Raw genomic sequence first — 20,033 nt, 5'->3', positions numbered from 1 at the left:
CATTTTATTAATAATTCTCATATCTTTTTTTCTTAATCATGTACTGAGAGGAGAAGATTGTTGTTGGTCACTATTGAGATTTAAAGGGTTAAATCTTAGGCTGCATTTCTTTGCCAAGAATATTCAAATCTGGATTTTTCAATCCAAAAAGCATAGATTCCAAGTGGCAGATCCAGACCTTCAGATAAGGGAGGGGCCTGGTCATCCAGATCATGAGATAAGCAGGGGGGGGGGGGGGGGGTGTCCAAAATTTTTTTTTCAGTCCTTCGTGCAACAGTTTAGTGTAACAATAAGGGGGGGGAACGGGCCCCTCCCCTGGATCTACCACTGGATTCACAATATATGCATAACTTTAAAACTGGATCGATAAACGGTAAAAATGGCAACTGACTTTTCTGCAAAATAAAGTAGTGTAGGAGGCCCAAATTAAATGTTTCTGCAGGCACATTTGAATGACAAAAACAATGTCTACAAACAAGAAATATCGCTACAGAAGCCTTCTTTTCAGGAGTATCATTTCTTTTACATAACGCCTTCAAACAACCTGAGATCAAAGATCTCAACTTGGATTCTTCCAAAGAAATGCACCCTGATAAACCTAACAGTTCCTAAATTTTTCAACTAATTCAGAAATTTTGAAAGTTGAATTTTTAATCAATTTAGTAACCAGAGCTGGTGCCACAAAGCTCAAAGAAACCTTTACTTTCACAAGTCTTTAAAAAAAATACCTGCTATATTTAGGGACAGGGCTAACTGCAGTCTACGAAAACAGCCGTCTCTCCTCGCTCCTCACTTCTAAGGATGTTTTGCCAGGAGGGACGTCTGCACCTCGGTGACAGAAATTCCATACTGATGAGGACAATCTGTTCAGCATCTGGTCAGGAGCTCTGATCGGTCAACATAGTAGTTATATTGTTTTAGCTTTTGTTGATGACCGACAGACAACGGACAAAAAGGCACAAAGGTCAAAGGTAAACGTGATGAATCTACTGCAAAAGAGTCAATATTCGTGGAATAATTATATTCTTCTTTAGAGCTTCAGTCATTAACAGAAGAACCCAAAATTTTACTATAATTGACCAGGAGAAACATAAAATTGAACAAATTTACATTTGGAGCCCCATGACTACCGGATTAATTATGTCAACATTGATTTATGTTATCAGTATGGAATTTCCACTGCTAAGGCACAAAAGTCCCTCATCGTGAAATGCCCCTAGCCACAAGGAGTGAGGAGACAGGAAGAGGGCATGATCTCAGGCTGGGGACAAGGGTGTTGCTGGGTCATTCATCTATTATTTCATTAGCCATAAGATCCTCGTGGCACCCCATCCAGAGAGAGAGTTTTCTATTCTGTTTGACATACGCTGGAAATCTAAATACCATGAGAGGTATAAAACTACAAAGCATGAAACTATTTTACATAAATTATGGTGGGAATCGGGCGAAAGCTTCAAATGAAGGGGGTAAAGGGGGGATGACTGGAACAATTAAGTTATAAGAAGCTCAGCTCCTCAGGTTTACCTTACGTCAAACAGGGCCCAAGTTGTTCAAAGCCAGGGTTCAATTCCATGAAACTTTCAAAATTGTAACATGCAAGTGTAGCTTTTAAAAGTCTAAAACAATAGCTTTGATTGTAAATGTATTACACTACTTGTATAAAGTATTCTTGACCTCACCCTGGGTTTATTTTCATTGTGAAAGTGGGTTAAACGTACACAGGGCATGTCAGTTGTCATGGTAACTAGCACTGGAGTTTGTACTAATTTGAATGCCCATCCCACAAATCGCAGAGGCTATACCAGTAAGTTGTCATATGGTAACTAACCCTCACTTTTGTGCTAATTCTACTGTCCTTTGGCTCAGGACATATGTGTTGTTACAGCAATTAACCCTGGATTTAAGCTAAAACTCAGCCAACACAGTTGTCATGGCACCAATACCTAGATTAATTACCCTTAAACTGGTCTTGAAACAACTTGACCCTAGGCAAAAGATGAACACAACACAGCAGAGACAGGGCACAAAATGGAGGATTTGCAGTTAACTCAATGGAAGTTAGCTTGTTAAAACCTTTAAGCTCTAAAAGTCAAATCTCTCCTTACAAAGCTCTCTACCACAGACAGTTCTCTTGGTCCATAAGATGAGAACTTCAAACAATATTCATTTTTCCCTTTACACTGCAGATGCCTCTGTAATGCAGGCACTTTTCTCTGTCCCTTTGGTGTCCAAATTTACCCTTTGTGCCCCAGTACCCATAAACAAATTCTCCAGACCGATCTCAACACCTTTTTTATGGAATAAGTGAGGAGAATTTTATAAAAGATCAGAGAATGTTTCCTTTGACAATCATTTTCTTCATTCTTATATTAAACCTTTCTTCCTGATAATGTATTGATATGCTACAAGATTGGCTACAAGATAATTGATGTTGATCACTCTTGGCAAGTAAAGCATCAAGGAGGTTTGACTGTACCAAAATGTATTTTTTCTGCATACTGTTCTCATCAGCATCAATTTTCTCCTAACGATATCCATAGATTGTCAAGTGCAAAGTCTAAGAGAATTAATAAAATGATCACAAAGAGAAAAATCTTTGATCTTTTATCAAATTCTCTCAACTAATTTCTTAAGGAAATGTATGGAGATCAGTCTGGAGAATTTGTATGTAGATATTGGGGCTTAAAGGGTTAAATTCTTATCAAAGAAATTTGTTTCAATTATTAAAGATAGGAAATAACTTTGGCAATTATTTTCTTCATTCCCATGAGCTTTACACTGAATGAAGCAGTGAGACTGTAAGGAGAAATTAGATGTTTGTTCCCATTAAGGCTCAAGGGGTTGAGGAATTTAAACAGGACGTTGGTGGAATCACTGACACAAAACATACGCATAGTATTGCAAAGTGATTCAATCATATTGCTCACAACTTAAGTTTGACTGGCATCAGCATGCAACAAACTGACAGAAGTGTGATTAAGCACCTGGCACCACCTGATGTGGTTTTGTTTCTCACTGATGCCTGCTCTCAACCATTCCAGAGAAACTGCCTGTAAACAGTTAAGTTACATTGGAAACCAGCCATAAACATGCTGCAGGCCAGAAGGGCCTCGAATGACCTGTTAAATATGTCAATGCGCATCCTCTAAACATTGCGACATACACCATGTGAAGAATAAAATGCTTCCAATCTATGCACTGAACTCTCTTTATACTGCAATCCAAAACACACCATATTTAGATAAATTCCATAGCTTATGCTCTCCTCTCTTCTTGTAACTTTTCTCATTCCTGTGACACAAGTTAAATAAGGGTAAGGGTAACCTGTTCTCTAACAGTATTGTTCCTTTTCACCCAATTCTTGAGGCTTGCTATAGACCAGCCACATTACACACCCAGCCTGCAAAGTCTACTTGTGTCGCCTCTGCTTTTCTCACAAATGGATGATTCTGCGGAAACAAAGGGATACCTCATTTTGATGACTGATAATGGACTTTGATATGGATGGAGACTATATAAACTTAAAAATTACTATTAACCCATTCGCCCCTGAACCGCCCATAACCGCCTGTGCAGATCCATATCCTTTCTATCATTTGTGACATCATTAGTTTTAACGGTCAAGGACAACTTTATCTGCTAAATCGTGTGGAGATCTTTCAAACCATACCAGAATAAACACGATTCAGTGAAACCTACTAAATGTTCAGCAAAAGAAAAAAACAAACAAGGCAACAAAAGGGAAAGAACAGGGAAGGAGAGAAAGGGAAAAGAAAAAGACGAAAGTTTGCTTAATTCCGTGCATGTCCAAACTTTGCAAGCCAATAACAATTCTGCATCTGGATCAGAAGGCCGCGAAGTGTACCACCTGTAAACGGCTTTGTGAAAGGTTTAGCTCTTTGTAGCAAGACAGTGACTAGAAAACCGCTCGACTAACTTCAACAAAATTTTCAAGGGCAAATGGGTTAATGTTAATGTTATTTTCACACTGAGGAATCTGCCGAATATTTGTCGGCTAAAATGGACAGATCCACCGCACGTAAAAAAAATTTATTTAGCAAGACAATGCTGAACACTGAGAATTTAAGCAGTGAAGCAAACAAAACCTACCATTAGAGACTTTAGGTCTGCTCTCTCTGACGGATTCTTTACAAGACTGAAAGAGAAAAATAAGTTTATTTTTTGGGAGGAAGAGTGCCGCAGTGGTGAGAGCACTTGCCCCCTCATTAGGGAACTTATAAGGATGAAAGTAATAATTTTATTTATTCTGAGACAAGGAAAGCAAAATCTTAAAAAATCGGTAACATTTTTAACCTACATGAGGGCCTTCACTGCTGCCACCTAAATGCTGCATCAAGCAAAAGATTGTAAATTCAAGCAGGGCTGTGCTCTAGCAGCGCCTGGTGACCTGTGACGCCTAACTTTTGCTCTCAGACGACTAGAAAATCTTCATTGTTTCATACAAATCATGTGCTGGGCACCCTGGATTTTACAGTTTCAGAGCACCAGGCTCCATTCAATTTTCCTTAGAGCACAGCTTTGTTTAAGTGTCCTCTATTGCAAAATGAAGAACCTTTCGAACCAAAAATTGGTGTAATAAAGTTGTTAAGCTGTTGTGATGCCTCATGAAAGTAAACAGTCAGAAGCAAGGCTGCTGCCTAAGAAATTTTTTAGGAGCCCTCTACGTTCCTAAAATAAAAAGTTAGGAGCCCGCACCACATTTCTAGGAGCCCATTGATCAGTAAACTTTAAATTTATTAGGACATAAATACTAGCAGGGTGCAAGGGCAGTGATGTTCTTACAAACAGTTATGGTGAAAAAATTTTTCTTGTGAAAAATCATGAGTCCCTGTCCAAATCCAGTGACTCCTAGTTCAAAGAAAACAAGGAGTCTTAAATTGAAAATGCTCGGGTCTTTATGTAACTTATAGACAGTTAATCTGGAGACAGAGACCAAAACTCTTTATTATGGTTTACTGAAATTAAAATATAGTCCTTCTATTTATTTAAAGCACGAAAAAGACTAAAATAAATATGCATCTTTAAACAACAGCTACAGAATTCAAATGAGCAGGATATTCTACCAAATTCTTTACATCCTATGGGACGCATGCCATGAATTATTTTGCGTCTTTGGGGATTTTGATACGTCAGGGATGCAACATGCAGAGGTAACAAAATCACTGTGAGGGTTTTTGTTTTTACCTCAACCTGTAGTTTTAAATAGTTTACCGGGATGACCTTATCAATAGTATATCTCCTTTGTTGCAAGTATACAGCAAGAAGCAGATCCTCAAAACTTGATTCATGATGCGAAAAAATTAAGTTTCAAGATGCATGATCAACTTTTAAGTCCGGAGTTTTGAGAAACAAGCATTTTTTAATATTCATCACTCGAAAGAATTTCGAGAAAAATAACTTAACCATTCACACATACAGTTTGTACCGACTGACAGAGCTTATGACATGAACAATTTAAGCAAAGTTAAGTTAAACCTTTTAGGTGATAAAAAAGGACAAACAAAAAGTTTTTCATTTTGAATTTTGGGAAACTGGCTGAATATTTTTGTATTACGTCTATCTTTTGAACAATAAAAAATGTTTTTATTTTTGGTGCATAACATTTTAAGCAATAAAAATTTACATCTTTAGTAATATCTTGAGCTCCTGACCTTAACCCTTAAACCCTAACATCAAAATTCAAATTCTCATTTGTTATCCCTACATGTTTTCAATATAAGAAGTGGGGAGAATTTGTTGAAGTATCAATTAGATTCATCTTGTGTGATCATGTCCTTAATTCTCATAACCACTCTGTTTTGTTAAGCTGTGATATTACTCAGAAAAATTTGACGCTCATCACTCTTAGGGCTTAAAGGGTTAAATGCCACAATGATCAAAATACTGGATTTGAAAGGACACCTACCATTTGTTCACAAACTCACAAAATTCATCTGTAAAAAGACCAGTTGGCAGCTTGGGAGGAGGCTACAAAAGAGAAGACAGAAACTGTTAAGAAGTGATTCAACTGCCGGAAGACAACCCAGGAACTGGAAAGTACTCCAGATTTCAAGTGACAAGGGTGATTGAAAGATTCTTGGGGGGTAAAAGAATTTGGTAAGTCCTTATTTGTGAGTGAAGAAAGGATTTCTGGGGGCATTCAAAGCAATCGGATGATTTGTGGTGGTACCCACATATGCTGGCTGTGTAGCTCTGCCAGTAAGGTCCAACCAAACTTGTTTAGTGGTTGTTCTAATAATTAAAGCGCTTTTGGTATGACCTTGAAAAATGGTTCCAGTAAGTGTTCGTTATTTGTTTCATCAGCCAATGGATGAAAAGACCAAAACATGGACTCTTTGTTTTCCTGCCAAAGAAAACCCTAATATGGAGAGGACACTGTTTGATTGGCCAATCGTGTTGCAGTATGATATCAAGGTGAAGTATCGATTGATATCTAGAAAGTTCTCAGGCATGAAGTTTTTTCACCCAAGCATTCGCTTTATACCAACCAAAAGCCATGCGCGTTTGTATCCGTTCGATAAACCAATCACTCTATTTCCATTTGATTGTCGTCTCTGTTTTGTTTGCGCATTTTTATTTTGAGGTCAAACAAAAATTGCTCTAATTATTACGACATTTTACATTGCACGTGTTCCATAAAAATGGTTAAGCAATACTCTGTGAAGTGACCCAAGGTTTATAGGAAAAAGCTTTAAATACTCTTTTTTTAATCCAACATAGTTGCTCAGCTTTATCATCACAGGAATTCCCATTAGCTGTTTTACTAGAAGTGAGTGAACTCTTGTGGCTCGGAAATTTGGAAATTGATTAATTGTGGGGGATTTTGATTTCTGCCCCCAATTTATTGATCATCCCTACCACTTGAAACACTGCCTCCCCTCCTTAGTCCTGGTATGTTACATGTCATCTGCAGCTCACTCATATAAAAATAATTACTGCCTACAAGCTAATGAAATAAATAATGTAGTAGTTGGCTATCAGTTGCCTGGTACACAACTAAGGCTTGTACAGAATTCAAGACTTTTTCCAGACTTTTTCCAAAACAATAGTTTATTTTCCAGACTCAAGGTTACCAAATACGTGGTCACTAAAGACCTTGAAAAACGCAGGGATCGACCTTTTTTCACGATGCACTTCAAACGTCAGTTATTACGGTACAAGCGGACATATAAGAGTTAAAGAAACTTCCCATCTGTGATTAAATGTCTTGGCTACAGGCAAGATTGAAAGGGATTTGACCACGGAAAAAAATTCACTTATTAAGTACTTGTTGTAGCTTTGAAAAGAAAAAACTCTAGACTTTTTACCATTTTTCCAGAATTAACCTCTACTTTTCCAGGTCTGGAAAACTGTGTTGCAAATTTCAAGACTTTTTCAAGAATTCAAAAATCTGTATGAAACATGACAAGACAGTCGCTCAACAACATAGATAAATGTATTTACCTCATTCACAATGTAGTCCAGGAGCTCAAATATTGCCATTGGTTTTGTGGTATCATTATTAACTCCACCCGGTGGTCTTGCTCCAGGGGCAAGTCTGAGGATGTGTGATTGATAATTTGAATTTTTTTCAAGTTCATTTTCTTCTGGTGGTGGAATTGGATATCTGCCAATTGCCATTTCAACTAATGATAAGCCAAAGCTCCAGATGTCTGACAAAACTGAGTAATTTGCCCCCTGAAGTCTTTCAGGCTGAAAAATAGGGAAAATTATGCTGTTAACATGATTATGCATCTCAACTGAGTTAACTGCATTTACTTTGAGGAGTATCTAATTGTAATCAACATCTTAAATATCAAATCTTGTAAAAACCTATACACAAAAGAAAAAAAAACTGCAGTAGGGTAATTATAGTTCCTCGTCATATACATACATGAAATTCTCAAACTAAAAGCATAGGAGACAGTTGAAAAATATATGTATATAAATTCATTGTAAAACATGCACATGACAAAACCATCCATTATGCTTATTAGCCTCTAAAATTAAAAACAATCTTTAAATGTTTCTAAAAAAATATTAATTTGGGCAGGCTCTAATGTTTTCCATCTGTAAATCTGAGTTAACAAAGTCTGGCTGTCGTCTTCTGTATCTTGAGCCTCTCAAGAACAGTATCTCAGTGCATATGATGGCAAAAGACACTTAAGCTCTTACCCAGGAAAGAATAATTTTATCTAATAATAATAATAGTAATAATAATAATAATAATAATAATAATAATAATAATAATAACAATAATAATATAGTAGAAGCGCTCCTTGCAAGCACTCTCGTAAGTGACCAGCTCTAGTTACGACCACCTTTGTGAAACCCCATCAAAACTTTGTGATGAAAAACTGTTGTAAGCAATTGCTCCTGAAAGCGACCATAACAACTATTGGGATTTCCCAACTGGCTTTTTCCTTTGTTTTTAAGCTCTCATAAGCAACCACTCAGAGTCTAGTTCATATAAATAAACACTTTAATGAAACTGCACACTGGACTAATGGTTAGTTGATAAAGATCTTATACAGTGCAGTATTGTATTTGTAAAAGTTCCAGGTCATTTCCATAGCAACCACTTAGCACGCCTTGTTTTTTCTTTATAAATTATTAATGAGCTTCTGAAGCTTTCATAAGCGACCACCCTCTATTGTTTTACTGTGTGGTCACTTTACGAGTGCTCAATCTTGTGAGCGACCAGCTTGAGTTACGACCAATTCTTTGAATTTCTGAGGTGGCCGTTCACGAGAGCTTCAACTGTAATAATAATAATACTCAGTAACATGTGACTGGTTTTTATTCAGACGTGGAGCCTTTTTCAAAATATTCTCCTTTAACATTTCACCTTAAAAACCTTGAATACTTTAATTATCCTCTCCCCTTATGTGGCTCTTTAGGGATGATGAAACAGTTAATTTACATTTAAGTGGAACATACATTGACATGGTTAAAAATCCCAACTGGCTGGGGGCAAACCAGCTGGCTATTATACAAGCGTGGCCAAGGATTTGAACTCTGGATTACCGAGTACAAATCGAGCTAGAAGGTCAGGGCAGAACTTGAACTGGGGGCCACCGAATTACAAGTGTGGTGCTTTAACTGTTCGGCCATGCTGCCTCTGGCCTGGATTAGCACTCCCCTTAAATAAGCATTGAACAAGGTTTCAGAGAGGAAGGAATCAAGGCATGACCTGTTTTTCAGAATAAATAATAAAATTATTCCCTTACATCTTGGTTTCAGAACTGCTACTTATAAGTTACCAGTAACGAGTAATCTTACCGACATGTACGATCTTGTACCAACAAAAGAGTTTGCCATGGAATCAATTAGCTGTCCACTGACTCCAAAGTCACACAGCTTGATCTCTCCACGGGAGTTTACTAGAATGTTTGATGGCTTTACATCTGTTAAAAAAATCAAGATGCCACAATTCGCATATAATAAAATTTAATTTATAGAAGCTTTTGCCAAACACAACAAACAAACATTGTAAAAATCCCTTTCATGCACTGTACAAAAAAGGAAATACAAAACTCTGTTGGTGGAAATGAATTTATGGTGCAGTTGAGGCCAAAACATATAATAAATCAAGCATAATACATCATGAACTATCAGATTCCATAAAATTATGAGTAAGATGACAATGGATTGTTAGACTCTCAAAATTCAGGTGTCAAATGGTCAAGAAGAGGACCTTGAGGAGCAGGAAAAAGTGTTCATAACTAGAGCCAGCCCGTTCTGTTGGAATTCAGTGATCCTTGTGAGTGGCTATGTAGTGAGGGAGTTTTATCAAGGTAGACACAAGTAGAGTTGTCCATTTTGCTTGTATTTTGACATTTATGCTTTCACTGCCAACCTACACAGGTTTTGCTTACTTCATAATCAGATGTGAAATAATTATTGTAATTCCAAAAACACCACACAGCTCTAAATATTCTGAAAATGGGACCTGACTACTAGCACAGCACGCATCGAGTATTAAGCTTATAAAGCACCATACTTCATTTTTCAGCTTTGCAAATTATTTCACTTAAAAGTTATGTCAGCTAAATTCAGTTGCTGGGTATATGATACAAATAGGTGGGGAATCAAACAGCTAGAAGGGAATATGTTTGGCTCTATTTTTCTTCAATTTTCCCACAAAAGTAGGCGGCGTCATGTTCATAATAGCTTGGGAAAATAACCGGCATCTGGCCCTTAATGTAAATAAAGCAGAACAATTCAAAATAATAGAAAAGCATGCAATACACATCTTACCCAAGACAATCTAAACCAGTGAATTAGATGCCACTGAAGAGACTGGATTAATTAATAATAAAATTACAAGATATAATGTAAATGTTTATGTTTATATGTTAATCAACCTTAAGAATGTATCTATACCTCTATGAATTATTTTGTGGTTATCTCTGAGATAACTCAAGCCTTTCAGAACCTATTAAATGAAAATAAAATTTAATCAAAAGTATATCAACAATAAAAAAAAATATATTAAATATATTATGATTTGAAATAATCAACCCCACAAACTCTTATCTTAAGACTTTCGAGCCACTTCATTCTTCCTGAATAGCTGTTCCACAAGGAATTGCCAATCTCGAAATTATATATCTTGACAGAGAAAACTAAAAAGAGATGACCATTTGAGCTCAGCACCAATCAAAATGGTAACTTGATGGTTGTAGCCCATCTGCCTAGCCCAGGGTGAAAAGAAAGTTAGTTTTACAGATTCCCATTCAGGCAAGCTGTAAGCCAGCATGTACTACTCGAAGAGTCCTTGGGAAAGGTATCACAGAGAGGAAAGCATAACAATCAAGAATGCCCATCATGCAAACAGAAAATTACTCATCACATTCAGATAATGCTTGCTCAATCTGTTGAAAATTAGCACTTACAGCAACTGTTATTTTTCCCAAAATGTCCTCAGGTAGTTGATCAGCCTTCTTAAGAATCTGATCCAGGGAGCCACCATCCTAAACATTTAAAAATGAATAATATTTTACTACAAACCCTTCAATGAGCAATGTTCTGCAGAATATTAACTTAAGGCAGCTTAAGTGACCTTGCAAGAGAAGAAACAGGATTGTTCTCTAGCAGTGCCGATGAACTCTGGCACCTAACACTTGTATAGTGGACACCCTAGCCAGATTTCGCAGGTTCAGAGCACTCAGGTCCAGTTCAAATGTTGAACTTTTGATGTAGCGAACTTCATGTCTATTAGGGTAGACCCAAATGATGTAAGCTCGACAGTTGTTTCAAATGTGTCCCCGGGCCTCTGTATCAAAACAAGGTTAAGTGCTCAGCCTTTCATATGGAAATGATTTTTCATTCTAAAATAAATAAAACTCATTTTCACAAGAAAGGTTGTGCACTTGGCCTCATTTTGAAAGTGAGGGCTTTTAGAACTCTGAAGTGGCCTATTTATTTTCACAATGGGCAATGATCGATCTACAATGCTTTCCAGTTAAAAGAAATTACAGTAATTCATGAATTAGGTTTGGTTCAAACCTCAACCTTTTCATGTATTATTAATTGAAGGGAATAGGTTCGGTACACGGAAAGATCGACGTTTCAACTGGGCCTCAGGGGGCTTGGCCTGTTCAATCTTTTCCACTCAGAGCATGTCCTGGAGGAAGAATGCCACAAGGCGAAAAGCTTTGACAAGCAAAAACAATTATTTTCCTCTGTATATTTCTTATACAATTGTCACATGTTTTACTACTGCCCTCTAGAAAGCAGCAATGGATATTCAGGATAGGGTTTCACTGCACTGTACAAGATAAGAGGTGGTATAATGATGAGAAGTACTCAAAGAAAGAGACAGATAATATCTAGATTACGAGTAGTCCCCATTTTTCCTCAGGGATGGTACAGTGAGCAAAACGTGAGCGTGCATGAAAATCAACCCATGCAAGAAAAGGCGACATGAGATCCCTGAGGAAAAATGGGGACTACTTGTAGTCTAGATAAAATCAAAGACATACTACTTCTATTATCAATGCTAAGTTTAATCCTTCAGTGTTCTCTCTAGGATTCTGGGAAGGCTAAGGGGTATTTTGACTGTGAATTTCAACGGTGTTTGGACGACGCCTGCTGTAGCCTGAATAAAAATTTTCTGACTTAGGAACTTAGTTTAAGCTGTAAAAAAAGAACTCAATTTGCTTTGACAAGCTTTTCATTTTTGTTCCACACATCTTGGGTTGACTGCAAGCGAAGGAATTTCCTCTAGTAGTCTAGTATGTTTAAAGCTCCTTGAAGGGCCATTGTGTTTTTGGAAATATAATTCAAGATGGCGGCTGTTAAACAAAGTGAATGCATCACAGGTTTAAACATATTCATCCAACGGTAAACCACTTCTATGATCAATACCTTGTGATAACAACAACAACAACAACAATTACAACAACAACAACAAAAAACAAATAAATACACCAGACAATGGTTCATTTCCTCCACTGCGTGATTTCGTCTTTAAAATACCTAGCTCTGAATGTCTACATAAGCTTCCGTTTGGTTAAATCTTTGGTTTTCAGGCAGCAACAGTTTTCCAGTGAATTAAGCCAGGTGGTCCGCCTAGCCTTAAGTACCTAAGGAGAACTCTGCCCTCTTATAAAAGACAGCGAGTTGGATAGGGTATTACATTTACCATGTGAAATATGCCTTTTTTTTCTTATGAGTGGCTATAAATTACTGAAAAATATGACAAATGAACATAATTTCTTTGAACAATGTTTTTGAATAAATTATTGTCTTCCATTATTTTTGACCATAAGCCCTTTGTCATCTGAAAGAACTTAGCATCCAGCTGGAGCTCCCAGGTTTTTGTAATATTATTGTAATACATTTCTGATTGATGTTTAGAAGAGACAGCTAAGCGCAAAATAGATCTTATAGCTGGTATTTTATTTCATGCCCTCTAAAATAAAAATTGAAATCTTCATATAAATCAAGTTGAGAACCAGAGATAATACAAGACTTACACACAACCAGTCATACAAAGGGTATTTTGAAGAAAAATTTTGCTGAAAAATAGCAACTACCATAAAAACTCGTGTATAAGCCGCACTCGTGTATAAGCCGCACCCCCAACTTTCAAGCATGATTTTGAAAAAAACAAACAAACCAAAAATGCGCTTTTGTAAAAAAGGTGATCGTTTGTTTGCGCATCAAAATGTTCACAAATAAACTTGAGGAAATTTAATGTTGTGTATTTGCAGTGACATTTTAAATAAGTTAATCAACTCTGAAAATACCTTTTAAAAGGTTCTCTTTAATCAATTTCCCCATTTCCTGCGAAAGACAACAGTTCTCTTCATTGCTAAAGCCCACAGTTGAAATGAAAATGGAACGATGGAACGAAAATAAAGCGCTGGAGAATGCTACAAAACGATTGCTTAGTAACCACGCGTTTATTTGACCTATGGAAACCATCGATCGGGGAAAAGCTTGTTGCTAAACGAGAGTTTAACAACCCAATGGACAAACACGCCGTGAAAGTAGTGAAGGACGACGAAACGGTCGGCCATTTGCCTCGCGAATTCTCTCGAATAACGTGGTATTTTCTTGCACGTAGTGGGGAAATCAGCGTTGAAGTGATCGGTCGCAGACGACACTGTAAGCAGCTGTGCGGAGGAATGGAGATTCCATGCCAGTTAGAGTTTAACTGCTCAAACAAAGCGCAGATGAAACGCTTAAAAGAACTACTGGCAAGCAAGATTCAGGTATAGAACCTGAAGATGCAAACAAACGGCTCCTTTAGGAGCCACCACTTCTACTGAAAGCAATGATCAACGACAGGTTTCAATATGTTTAATCTTTATTTACTGAAGGTTTTCAGTTCAATTTGTGACCCCTACAAGCCAGTTTACTCCCTTTGAGAGCAATGGTCTCGTGTATAAGCCGCACCCGTGATTTTTGACTCAAAATTTCGGCAAAAAGGTGCGGCTTATACACGAGTTTTTACAGTAGGCATGGAGATGCCATTTTGGTTTTCCTCAGAGGGACAGTACCAAAATGGCAACAAGAAACATGTGATCCAATCTTGCTAAAAGAGCAATTACTCAGAACCTGAGAGTTCATTAACACTGCAATTAATACTTATGCTAGCACAGGGACCATTGAAACATAGGCACGTTAAACGTGCATGAGCTATTTTGAATGCTTCAGTGTAACTTTAATGCTTCGGTGTAACCTTACCAAGAGTGATGAATCTACCTCTTTCATCCTAAATGTAGATTGGGTTTTTGTGCGAAATTGCGTATTGCGGTACATAAATGAAAACGCGAAACGCTCAGCTGAGTCAATCCTCAAGCTATATATTCACTTTCCTCTGTCTTTCCCTGTTACATCTGGTGCAAGTTAAACAAATCGTTAAAGTGAAACAAATTTCTACTCACCAAACGTTGATCAGCAGGAAAACTCTAAGGTTTCCTCAGAGTTTCTTAAGCCAAAATGTGACTCATCGAATACTGAATAGTTACGAAATGCCAGGATTTTTATCATTGTGGTAGATGGTTGCATCATCATAATTCACGAGGTTTTCAGGTGTGATTCTACTCAGTGAAACAGTCTTTAACTTCGACAACTTATTTCTTCATGTTTTAAAAGCTATTGCTTCTCAAAAGACAAGAGCCTTTTTAAGGCATTGGTTACAAAACGAAACAGGTCTTCATACGTCCAAGTTACTATTTATCATTGTAAAAAGCCAATCTGCATGAGATGTACAGTCACACAGCTGGCACGTGAAAGTGTTGGACTTTGCCCCCTTTCGTCGTTCGTACGTGAGGGAATTCGAGTTATCACACAGTAAACTAGTAAACAGAATTATAAAAATTACTCACGCACACAATTTGCACGTGAAGATGTTGGTCTTTCGCCCTTTTACAATTCGTACGGAAAAAAAGGCAGATTGTTTACTACAAGATTTTCTCAAACGATTTTAAGAAATCACCTCGGCTTCATTATAACATCTGCAATTAAATTATGTTTCATGCAACGTCAAAGTTGATAACCTAACATTTATTAACATTTGCGAAACAGTCTTTAACTCCGACAACTTATTTCGTCATGTTTTAAAAGCCATTGCTTCTTAAAAGACAAGAGCCTTTTTTAAGGCATTGGTTACAAAACGAAACAGGTCTTCATACGTCCAAGTTACTATTATTATTATGAAAAGCCAATCTGCATGAGATGTACAGTCACGCAGCTGACACGTGAAAGTGTTGGACTTTCCCCCATTTCGTGGTTCGTACGTGAGGGAATTCGAGTTATCACACAGTAATCAAAAAATAACTCATGCACACAATTTGCATGTGAAGATGTTGGTCTTTGGCCCTTTCACAATTCGTACGTATAAAAGAGGCAAATTGTTTTACTACAAAATTTTCTCCAACGATTTTAAGAAATCACCTCGGCTTTATTACAACATCTGCAATTAAATTATGTTTCATGCAACGTCAAGGTTGATAGCCTAACATTTATTAGCTTCCAAGAAAATTATCAAACTGCCGAAATATATTTCTACTTATATCATGTTACTCCACTCAATATAACAGTATCTAATTATTGTGTCAACTAGCTTCTTCCAATTTTATTCCCTAACGCTACTGTTTCTACTTAAGTTATGCATCTTTACTAAATAGAACGAAAAAGGTCGGTTGAACTTTGTAAGTGAGAGAATAACATTTTTAAAGCTTGTTTACAGGATTAACAATACTCGATACAGCTTTCAAAAAAATAAGCTGCCTTTTAAACTTCTAAAACCACATTTTATAGGGCGCATACTTTCGAATTAAAGTCTATATCTAAATATCAATTATTGCTTCATTGGAAGAGATTTGAAAATATATAATCTTTTATACTCTACCCCGTTGTAGCAGGTGAAACAGAACTCATACTGACGTGCGTTGTACCGATAGCCAAATTAGGTCAGAAATGTCTCGAAGCAGCATCCACACTTAAATATGAACCCTTAAACAGCTGTATCACTGTTCACAGCGTTTGAATCATGAAGATATTTTGTATAATGCTTCCAAACACCTGTACCCGTAATAAAAGACAAAAAAATTGTGAAGGATCAAGATGGCGGTCTCAAAGTGCCCTTGTTCGACCTTTACCAATGCCATGTTTAAATAGATGCCAAGATCTCATTGGTTCCTAAGCATCAACTCATAGTACCTTCAACCTTATTGGCTCTTGCAACAAACATCCCAACATACAAAGCCACAAAGATACAAAGCCACAAAGATACATACGCTCACACCACTGACATATGAGCTATTTTTTCAAAATAGCTCAAAAAGGTTTCAACGACTCAAAAGATAACTTTTTGTTGTAACTGTATGAGAGCATTTTCAGTGGTCATTTTTTGATGTTGCATGGCACAACAGCTCTCAAATTCCAACACCCTTTATTACAAAACAAAAAAACCACTTCAACTCAACAACTTGTAAAAATGGTAAGTTTTAAGCAGCTCAAATGCGTGATAAAACTAACAACTCAAAAGGATGGAGAAACTCTTACTTTGAAATTTGACATCAATTGCACCCAGCACTGAATAAGCCTTCTCAATGTTATATCAAGTTTTCTCTCTTCATTAAACCTTAGTGCTCTTTCAAAAGACTCTCAAAAATGCAGTATTTTGCCATCTGTACAAAGATTTGTTCAGTATTTTTAGAGAACAGAGACGATTACATTTACTTAACTTTTAAGTTAATTGTAACATTAAGAAGAATGATTTCCCTGTAAATGAAGAAACAAATCCCCCCGCTCCCACCCCCGAGAGGAAATAGTTAGTTAAAAAGAAAAAGCAAAAGCTCCATAAAGACAGACTACAGCTGGCCCTAAAAATAATTGCACCAGCATTGTTGAATTGACAGCAGGCCACAAAAAATGAAAATGTATAAAATAAATACTGTTATGACAGATTGTTGCTGTTAGAAACTTCCTAAGCAGGTATAGCCTTTTAGATAAAAACTGCCAACTTTGCTTTCTTTTCAGACGAACTCTAATTTGATTGTTGGTGTGAAAAGGGTCTCAGACAAAAGTGGAGGGCACAGAGTCAGAAGATAGTTTGATCAGTGTTCAAGGTTAACAATCAACATTGTTATCAGTCAGTTGTTTTGACAATTTCAAGCAGATTAATCTTAAGTTAACAAACATCAGCATGTCACTTCTGTTAGAAGGCTATTCAGTAAAAATATTTTGGCAACCAAAATGTTAACTGGGTTGTATGAGGCAAGGATACAAAGTAAACACTGAAAAAAACAAAACATTTACTGATTGGTTCCAACTGTCTACCAAATAATTTAAGGCAAAAAATGACAGCAAAAACTCTAAACAAATGCATGATGAACATAACAAAATTAATTCATGAGATATTATGGCTGGATCTATTGAGCATGTTTCAAAGAGAAAATTTTACTTTAAGTTTTTAAGGTTGGAAAGATATGACTTACATGTATACAAGGCAGTACAAAACAATGTGGGTAATATACATGTTGTTCTGCAAGGCATCTAGGTAAATTTACATTGCAAAATGTGCCGAATCAGAACTTCTCAAGTGTCCAAAATATGGGTTTGTTATGTGAAAAACACAAAGCATTATCTTGGGTATGCAAATTATACACTTTGCAGGTGTGGAGCTTGTAAAGTATTTTCAAATGCAGCTTTGTACAGAGATGAAAAATCCCTCTTTGAACTCAAGATCAAAATCAATGGCTAAGTCATCATGCACATGCTAAACATAATTTAACCTATGTTTTATGTAAAAAAGGTTAAATTCAACAAATGAATTTGAGGCTGAGTAAGCCAAGGCCACCTAATAATTAACACAACAGAAAAATATTAAACTGTGTTTGCAGAGGTAATATTAATGGTCAGAACGAACATATATTAATACTCTGGGGAATAAATTTGGCTACTTTTGTGAAGGGAGTACATTGCATTAAAAAAAATGCCATCGAACTTGGAATATTTTACCAAGATCAAATACATTAAATACAAAACGATTTGCTGCAGTCAGAAAGAGTCCCGGGCAAGAATTGAACGCGTAAAATTTACATTTATGCAGGAAATGAAAAGTTATGCACAAAGAAACTCACAGTACAAACCATCGACCTCTGACAATAAATTGATGTTAGTAATTCAAACACAATCTCAAGGAGAAAGTAAACGCTACAGCACGAAATCCCTTCCCCTAAACGCTCTCCAGGGTGGACGTACTTTCATCTTGCACGAATCAAAAATCATCGCTAAATAAGATTAACAAAAAAGCGATCGTAGCAAAACAGAGCTAAAAACCTGCAAAGTTGTGTGCATGGCGTTTGGACTGGCGACGTGGGCTACAAAACCAGTAAATAATTAATATATCAATTGCCATTCTGCGATTTGCGTTTTGTTTCTTAGCAGATGAATAAATGCTAGAACGTGCATAGCTGCTCAGTGCTTTGCTGCGTAGAACGCAACAAAAAGCAAATTCCATTTGCTAGAGTACTTGAAACATTCCCCATATCTTACCATGTGTTCCATACAAATGGAGATCTCTCCATCGCTGTAAAACGCTCCGTAAAAGCCCACGATGTACGGAGAGTTGCAGTCGTGTAAAACCTTTAGTTCTCTAATGATTTGGTTGCGTATGGACGGCTTGATTTCCAGGTGAATGAGCTATGGATGAAAGGAAACATGCGTTCTTTGAAAAAATGTACAAAAATAGACATAAATTCCAGGAGGTTGTACGCACGTATTAAACTCTGAACAGTAGCGACATAATGCCTTGAACCGCTTTTAAGAGAGGATATGAGCGATCCCTGGGAAATGAAATCAGGAGAATTACATGCAAACACGATCGTGTTATTATGATACTGAAAATTTATTCGGCTGGGATTAATTGGGTTCTAGATATTCTCGTCTGCGAGCTCACCTTTCGAGCCATTATAAGCCCACTTGGCTTGTGCAAGACCTTGGTCACAACGCCGCCATTCCCAGCACCCAATTCAGCCAATTTATCGAAATCCTCTGCGTTCAGCTCTCCAATTTTCCTCTTCTCGGCCAGAAACGCCTCAAGCCTTTCACGTTGCAAGGTGTCCAGTTCAAGCTCGTCCATTTTCTTTCGTATTTCTTCCACCTTTTGCAAGCCGATCCCTGCCGCATCATCTCTGTTGGAGCACAAGAAATAAAATACGAAAGTAGTAGTGAGTAACAAGCAATGCGCCTATGCGAAATTACACAATTCAAGGTGCGTTTGAGCTCGGAATTAGAAAGAAATCACCGAAAACATCCATTTACTCACGGAGTTACTGGATCCGGAGAAGCAGTCGGGGCTATCGTCAAGTTCAGTTTGTTCTTAGCTTTCGACATCGCTGCGGCTGTAGCGAATGATCCGATGCTTACAGTCCGGTACCGTTTTTAACAGTCTATTTCCTCTTGATCACAGAAACATTCCACATTGCACAGGTGAAGCGTGTTTTGCACACCATGTATCAAGTTTTCTGCATCGAATCAGTGTCTTGAACCCAGGAGCAAAAGCAAATTATCCTAGCTCTGGGCGGCCTGGGCGACGGTGAGTCGCGAAACAGACTATAATATTTTTCGAGCTATTCGTGGAGCCCGCGATGAGGTTTGCGGTGCAAAGAGGTGGGGTGGTAGGGTGGTCGCATTCTTACCAACAATATGGCTCTTGATATGGCCAGATTTGTGCGGCGACCGTAAAAAAGGAACAGATAAAATGATTTTCGTTCTTAAAAAATGTGAAAAAAAATTAACAATACATATAAACGATCGGTGTTACTCCTGAGGCCTGAACTCCCGTGAAGTTATTAATAACACTATAAAAAATATTTTTACAAGAAAAAACAAAAACAAAAAACAAAAAACAAACGGGGAAAGGCTCCTGAATAAAGGTAAATGCACTTGAAAAAAAAGCAAACCAAAAAACCAAAATAAAAAATAAACTCTTTAACAGTGCAACTGAAAAAGTTTTTGAAATAGAATTAAAAATACAAACGCTGTAAAAAGAGGTGAAGCGTCCGTGG

At 37.1% G+C, this 20,033-nt stretch overlaps 1 protein-coding gene across 1 annotated transcript; it reads right to left on the bottom strand.

Annotated features, from left to right (window-relative positions):
- Positions 1-625: 625 nt before the first annotated feature.
- LOC140939108 (dual specificity mitogen-activated protein kinase kinase 1-like) lies at positions 626-19,556 on the bottom strand. Its single transcript, XM_073388668.1, has 10 exons — positions 19,292-19,556; positions 18,923-19,157; positions 18,520-18,666; positions 10,899-10,976; positions 10,387-10,438; positions 9,283-9,407; positions 7,465-7,713; positions 5,927-5,988; positions 4,111-4,156; positions 626-3,449 (listed from the first exon to the last, which is right to left on the bottom strand). The coding sequence occupies exons 1-10, from the start codon at positions 19,357-19,359 to the stop codon at positions 3,372-3,374; spliced, it is 1,140 nt and encodes a 379-aa protein (XP_073244769.1). The 5' UTR covers positions 19,360-19,556; the 3' UTR covers positions 626-3,371.
- Positions 19,557-20,033: the final 477 nt, after the last annotated feature.

Source organism: Porites lutea, chromosome 5 (assembly GCF_958299795.1).
Source record: "Porites lutea chromosome 5, jaPorLute2.1, whole genome shotgun sequence".
Taxonomy (NCBI): domain Eukaryota; kingdom Metazoa; phylum Cnidaria; class Anthozoa; order Scleractinia; family Poritidae; genus Porites; species Porites lutea.
This window is presented reverse-complemented; position numbering and strand designations above follow the sequence as displayed.

What these genes read in the sequence shown, in the direction of transcription:
- LOC140939108 (XM_073388668.1), bottom strand. Translation starts at nt 19,359, where the DNA reads ATGTCGAAAGCTAAGAACAAACTGAACTTGACGATAGCCCCGACTGCT. An exon ending in GGCTTATAATGGCTCGAAAG is followed by an intron (nt 18,667 to 18,922) that starts GTGAGCTCGCAG and finishes TTTCATCCATAG; the next exon opens with CTCATTCACCTGGAAATCAA. An exon ending in TGGACTACATTGTGAATGAG is followed by an intron (nt 5,989 to 7,464) that starts GTAAATACATTT and finishes TCTCTTTTGTAG; the next exon opens with CCTCCTCCCAAGCTGCCAAC.